At 36.6% G+C, this 7,459-nt stretch overlaps 1 protein-coding gene across 1 annotated transcript; it reads left to right on the top strand.

The window, feature by feature from the left end:
* The first annotated feature begins 216 nt into the window (after window positions 1-216).
* On the top strand, window positions 217-1,240 carry LOC138879522 (uncharacterized). The gene is made up of 3 exons (XM_070159140.1): window positions 217-319; window positions 442-535; window positions 904-1,240. Exons 1-3 carry the CDS (start codon window positions 217-219, stop codon window positions 1,238-1,240), a joined length of 534 nt encoding a protein of 177 aa, XP_070015241.1.
* The last annotated feature ends 6,219 nt before the right edge of the window (window positions 1,241-7,459 follow it).

Genomic DNA, 7,459 nt, shown 5'->3' with positions numbered 1-7,459 from the left:
GTAGTGGTGTTTGCATTAAAGATATGGCGACATTACCTTTATGGCGAGCATTCTGAAGTATTTACAGATCACAAAAGCCTCCAGTACATTTTTAAGCAAAAAGAATTAAATTTGAGATAGAGAAGGTGGCTCGAGCTACTGAAAGATTATGACATCAATATCCTTTCTCACCCGGGCAAAGCTAATGTGGTAGCAGATGCACTTAGTAGGAAGTCAATGGGTGTCTTGGCCCATCTTGCAGTGCAAAGGCAAACTTTGGGTCGAGAAATTCAAAAACTGGCAAATGATGAAATTAGACTGGATGAGACCGAAGAAGGAGGTACAATTGCTTATCCCTTAGCGCAATCCTCTTTAGTTGTGTATGTTAAGGCTAAGCAAGATGAAGATTAAGTGAAGTTAAAAAAGGAGTTAGAAATAAAGAAATCACTGCTTTCACTCTAGGAAATGAAGGAGTTTTGAAGTTGAATGATCGGTTATGTGTGCCTGATGTAGATGGTCTTAGGAAGGATATAATGGAAGAAGCTCACAGTTCGAGGTATTCTATCCACCCAGGTGCTACCAAAATGTATCTGGACTTAAAAGAGTTGTATTGGTGGAAAGGCATGAAGAAGCAAGTAGCGTATCATGTGGCTAAATGTTTGAATTGCTAGCAAGTCAAAGCCAAGCATTAGAGACCTGGTGGCCTAGCTCAAGATATAGAAATACCACAGTGGAAATGGGAGATGATTAATATGAATTTTGTAGTAGGTCTACCTCGCACATACCTTTAGCATGATTCAATTTGGGTTATTATAGACTGACTGACAAAGTCCGCGCATTTCCTACTAGTAAAGACGACAGATTCCGTAGAGTAGTATGCGCAGTTGTACATCAAAGAAATAGTCTGATTGCATGGTACTCCAGTTTCAATCATATCTTACAGAGGCCCTCAGTTCACGGCACATTTAGGCAGGCATTTCAGAAAAGATTAGGTACCAAGGTCAATTTGAGCATCGCTTTCCATCCACAGACCGATGGTCAGGCAGAAAGGACCATTCAGGCTCTCAGAGATATGTTGCGAGCATGTGTTATAGATTTCGGAGGTAACTGGGATGATCACTTACCACTTATAGAATTTGCTTACAATAACAACTATCAGACCAGTATTGGTATGGCTCCTTATGAAGCATTGTATGGGCGAAGATGTAGGTCTCCAGTGGGTTGGTTTGAACCAGCAGAGGTGCCATTGATTGGTCCATAGTTTATTTGTGAGGACTTAGAGAAAGTCCAGCTAATTAGAGAAAGACTGAAAACGGCTCAGAGTCGTCAAAAGTCTTATTATGACAAGAGGCATTGTGACTTAGAGTTCATGGTTGGTGACAAGGAGTTTTTGAAAGTTTTACCAATGAAAGGAGTTATGAGGTTTGGTAAGAAGGGGAAACTTAGTCCTAGATTTATTGGACCTTATGAGATTATAGAAAAAGAAGGGAAACGTGGCTTATGAGCTAGCGTTACCCGTTGAGTTGTTCTCTGTTCATCCTATCTTTCATGTGTCTATGCTTAGAAAGTACATTCATGATTAGTCGCATATAATACCTACCGATATCATAGAAATTAAAGAAGGCTTGACTTATAAAGAGGTACCTATAGAAATTCTCGATAGGCAAGTACGAAAGTTGAGAACAAAGGATATAACATCGGTAAAAGTTTTGTGGAGTAATCATGATTCAAAAGAGGCTACGCGGGAGGTTGAGGAAGATATGAGGAAGAAATATCCATATTTATTTGAGTAACAAGGTATGTTAACCTAGGCATGGATTGACATTTATATTTTATTTATTAAATATAAGTTAGCAAGTATTTATGTCCTTCCTAGATTATATTAGTTGTTGTAGTAATTTAGTTTATGCCATAGTATATTTAATTCATTAAAGTGATTTACTTGTTTATGTCCTACTGAAGTGTGAGTAATTAATTTATGAGTTGTGTATGGTGCCTATGAATGGCCTGTTATGGTATATTTAATTGTTGTTGGTGTAGTTGTGGCATTTGTGACTGGGATATTTTTTTTGGATAGTCCATATTTACAAGGAAAAATCTGCCAAAATTTCTGAAAATTTAGGGAGTTAGCCAAAATTTTGAGTCCCTTGGAAGAGTGGGTAGTGCTAAGAAAACTTAAGAGGTTCAAGGACCTAAGGAATGATTGTTAACTTAAGAATAAGGCCCTAGCAACATTCGAGGACGAATGTTTTTAAGGAGGAAAGATTGTAACACTCTTCAAATCTATAAAAGTTTCAAGACCCACTAAATATAGAATTTAATTTTTATAATCTTAAATTATACTTCTATTACGGATTAAAACCCTTGTGATTGATTTTGAGTTACTTCTCTATTTATAAATAATTGGATGTGCAATTAGGGGAATATTAATAATTTTATTATTATTAATTATTAAAAGTAGGAATAATTAAATACTAGTTAAGTCAAAAAAAAAAGTAAAAGAAATCACGTGCAACCTAAAGCCCATAACGGGCTCTTGGCAGTTGGCAGGCAAAAGGCTTATGCCTTATGAAAAATAAAAACAGAACTCGACATTCTATTTGCCCAAGAAACAGAAGCGTCGTTCAGCGAAATACTCACACAGGCAACGAAAATTCTAGGGTTCTTTACAAATCACTAATTCTTGAACTCAGGTATATAAAATTCCCTATTGTCAATTATCCTAAAGTAGTAGTAGGTAAGAATAGAATAGTTAATTTCCTTCTTCCTCTATATCAACAGTAAATTCCATGTTTAGGTGTGAAACTTTAAAATTAATTAAAATGCACTGGTTGTTGTTGAATCAATTATTTGACGGTTATAAATTGGACTGGGGTCTACGTATTGGCTCAAGAAGTTTTGAGGTGAGTTGATATAACCCTTTTCTAAAATGGTTTAACTCACAAAATCACACATATAAGGCATTTGATGAATTGCTTAAAAGAGTTTATATTTACTTAATTGAAGCGAGTGAGTACCTATTAACTTAGAATTGTTCTAGCAAAAGTTTAGATGATTTATATGATATATGTGCATAAATTTTCAGATTTTTGTGTTATTCTCATATGTTATTTTCATGTTGAAAATTTATGAAGAAGCAAGAATCTTTAGAAATACTTCTAGATGTTTATTTCATTCTTATGCAATGCTTTACATTTAAGGATAACAGCATGAGCATGTACATGATGTTCCAAAAAGAAAAGATTTAGACTTGAAAAGTCACAAGAAGATGTAGAAAGAAAAGATTTTTGGAAGTATCCTTTATTCTGAGAAGGGGTCATCGTCCTGGCCGAGGGTCCTAACCAAGGCGTTGACTTCCTGAAACTACTTGTGCCAAAGTAGGGAGAACACGAGCCGAGTGTCTCGTTGCTGAGAAATTACTTAGCCATGCTAAGGTATGATACATGAGCGTTGAGAATCATGAATCGAGTGGCACCTTGTGGTTTGGGCCTATTCGATCAGGTTGGGATCAAACCCGTGCCGATCACATGGTGACTGAGACAGAATTAAGTCAGAATAGTTGGAACTCCCAAAGTATAAAGTGAAGTATTTTTTTTGTAAGAAATCAAAAGAAAAGAATTTTTTAAGAATATTCATAAACTGCTATTATGCAATTGTTTTAGAATTGTTCTTATAAACTTTATGTTTTACATGCATTTAGAATCTTTGCTCATAATGTATATGTTAATAAAGTTTCGTCTTCTATCATAGAGACTCACTAAGTTCAATGGATGGTACTGACGTTCTCTTTTGGGAATCTTCGTTGGTCTGCGGTACAACGTAGGAACTGCTTTTGCAGGCGAGCAAGCTACGAGTTAGGAATTCCTTCTCTTCCAGTACTATTGGTGAGATCCGCTTTTGTTTGTGGAGTATTCCTTAGAGTCATTTTTATTTTGTTATTTCTTTGTTTACTTAGATAACTAGCCAGAAAATCTCATGTCCTGAGCAATGCGTCAGTTTATCAGTAGAGGCTTCATAGACACAATCGGTGGGTTAAGATTCAGATGTTTTTATAATAACTTAGCAGTTTTTCATTGGTTACTACAAATAAAGTTTTGAAGTTGGCTTGTTTTAGATATTTAAATTATTTAAAGGTATTTGGTTGCAGTAGTGCCATGTGGCATATAAAATTTTAAGTTATAATAGATTTGATAAGCACAGATAGATCGCTCGGTCATGTTTAGCGATCGGGTGCCGGTCACGGCTTGTTCAGAAAATAGGTCGTGGCAAACTTGGTATCAGAGCCTCGGGTTTATGGAGTCCTAGGGGTCTATGAAGTCGTATTAGTAGAGTCTTGTTTGTGGGTATGAAGCGCGTCATACTTATAAATAAGAGGCTTCAAGAATTTAGGAAAAGTCTCATTTTTCTCATACTTTAGATCGTGCAGTATATCCTACCTCTAAGAAATTATCTAATGTATTCGTTTCTCTAAAACTTGAAGAAATGGCTCATACTCGCAACTCTGACACCGACACTCAGGATGTTGCTCAATAAATTATTACTACTATTGTGGCTCAAGGCAGAACTAAAAAGGCTCCAACATAGAAAAGGAAGGGTAAATCCATAAAGGGGGTTCAAGTACCCCGGGTTGAACATGAAGAAGGGGTGGAGCATGATGATCCAGTACCTCAGGATCTAGTGTCGCCCCCAACAGCAGCTCCAACTCAAAAAATTATATCTCCAGAGGTGAAGTCAGATGTTTAATGTAGTCAACAGTGTTATGAAGATGTTTAAAGCCTTCATGGCCAACCAGAACGAGAGAAGAGATGAGATTCCACCTCAATCAAATAGACAGAACAATTATGAGTCCTCAAGAGTGAATGAATTTTTGAAGTTGAGTCCTCCACTGTTCCATGGTTCAATAGTTGATGAAGATCCAATGTTATGGCTGGAGGGTGTCAAGAAAGCCTTCCAAGCGATGAAAGCATTTGATGATGAAGCTGTGGAGCTGGATACTTACCAGCTTAGAGATGTGGCCGGTGCTTGGTTTGAAATGTGGGAAAAGGAAAGAGATAAACATGATGGTCCGCCTACTTGGGAAGAATTTGAAGAGGCCTTCATGGCTAACTTTATTCCAGAAGAGGATAGGGAAGCTAAGGCTACAGAGTTCGAATAGCTCAAGCAAGGGAATAAAAGTGTGCAAGAGTACTACATGGAATTCATAAAGCTAGCTAAGCATGCTACTCACATGGTTAAGACAGAAAAAGCAGAGATTCGCAAGTTTGTTGGCGGTTTGGCTTACCACATTAAGGATACAACATCAACTACATCGGTAGGGATGACAGCCTTCTCCTCTGTTGTGGGATTCGCCAAGCTCTTAGAAAAAGACAGACAACAAAGGTCCCTGAACCTGGGCCTAGACGTAACACGATACTCGGTACCTGACTACATGTGACCGAGTGAACCAACTGGCTGGCTGAATCAACATTTGATATCATAACATACTAAATGCGGAAGATAAACTAATATATGATGATACACTGAAAGTCTGCATGATATAAATCAAAGTGCGCAAATACTAATACAATTCTGAAACATATTTGTAGCCAACATAGCTTAATATGAAAAGTTTAAGACTCTGTCTAACTGTTACTCTAGTCTATGAAGCCTCTACTGAAGTACTAAAAATACTGACTATCTGTAAATACTGAAAGGCTATAAAGTAATGATAATACCCCAAAAGAATTAGGGATCACCAAATAGCTGGTACGGGAATCCTAGCGCTCTACGTCGTCGACCTGTAAATCATTACATGCATTGTGAGATGCAGGCCCCGGGCAAAACGGGACGTCAGTGCATTTGAATTGTACTGGTATGTAAGGCAACTGAAAGAAAGAATTATAAATGTTGAAACTAAAACTAAGCTAATATCTGAGAATTTATAAATGATAACTGAAATGATAACTATTGAAATTGAAACTGAAATGATAATTGATAACTGATAAATAAAATGATAACTAATAAATGATAACTGGACTGATAACTGGTAACTGAACTGATAACTGATAACTGAACTGATAACTGGTAACTGATATGATAACTAATAACTGAACGGTAACTAATAATTGAACTGAAAGGAAATAAGGATATGAATACTCCCTCTTCTGAAATGATGAACAACCTGTTTATCTGAATATTAAACTGCGGCTTCAGGCCCAATATATATATATATATATATATATATGCACAAACTACGGCCTCGGGCCCAAGTATACGTATACATAACTGCGACCTCAAGTCCAAAATGCATAAAGCATAAACTGCGGTCTCAGGACCAAAGATGCATAAAGCATAAACTGTGGCCTCAGGCCTAAATACAAGTGTTCAACATTCAGGGATTTAAAATCAGGAACTGAGAATCATACTGTAATATATGATAGTTAAATACTGAATCACATTGAGTTACATAATACTGGAACACTGGATCACACTGAGTTACATAATACTGGAATATTGAATAGGACTAGACTGAGACATGTATTTCTTGAACTGATTATGAACACTGAAACTTCAATTGTTTCTGGCATACTGAGTAATCTATACTAAGACTCGGGGGAATCAAGCCCAAGTCTATATTGAATACACACTGAGCTCACAACGTTCAGAATGAAAGTCATGAACGAGTTATGAAACTAGAGAATAGAAGCTCTACTACTATTCAAGGAACTAGGCTTAACTATATTTTTTAGGCAATTGATACGTCGTAAAAGAAACGTAGTGTAGGGAGAATCATTAATATTCCCAAACATAGAGAGTTGGCCTCACATACCTTAACTTCCTGCTCTTGAGCATAATACAACATTCGCCAACCCCCTTCAACTTCAATCTATATAAATACAAGTCAAAGGGATTCCGTGTTAGCAATAATACTCATGTTTTGGTCACTTAGGCATTTTCTCAAACACTTGGTGGCATAAAGCTTCATAGTCCTTATTAATGGTGTGTCTATACCCAATAACCCATTCTCTTGCTCCTAGATAAATTCTAAAGTCTCAAATAGTTATAATCAACATTATTCTTTATCACCCATAAGGTAAACAATACCCTTAACCAATAATCAACAATCAACAAGCCAAACCTATAATTGTTCATGCTTTTCTATCAAACCCATCAACTCATATCTCATGAACTTGAGTCAATAATCATTAATCCAATGCTAGAATCAATTAGAGGGTGAAGACATTACCTTTTTGACGTTCAATCTTCTTGAATTCGAGTTCTAGGGTTTCTTCTCTCAACAATGATGCCCCAAATGAATATCTAATAATATGGAGGGTTTACCCATGTTAATAAGATGTTGGGATATTGAAATTAACTTATAATCACCATTAGAACTTACCTTGGGTGGTGGAAGGACCCTTAAGGAGTTAGGTTTTTGAGAGTTCCTCTTTCTAGAGCAAGTTTTTATGTTTTGGGGCTGTGGGGGACGAAATATAGCTTT

Source organism: Nicotiana sylvestris, chromosome 10 (assembly GCF_000393655.2).
Source record: "Nicotiana sylvestris chromosome 10, ASM39365v2, whole genome shotgun sequence".
Taxonomy (NCBI): Eukaryota; Viridiplantae; Streptophyta; class Magnoliopsida; order Solanales; family Solanaceae; genus Nicotiana; species Nicotiana sylvestris.
This window is presented reverse-complemented; position numbering and strand designations above follow the sequence as displayed.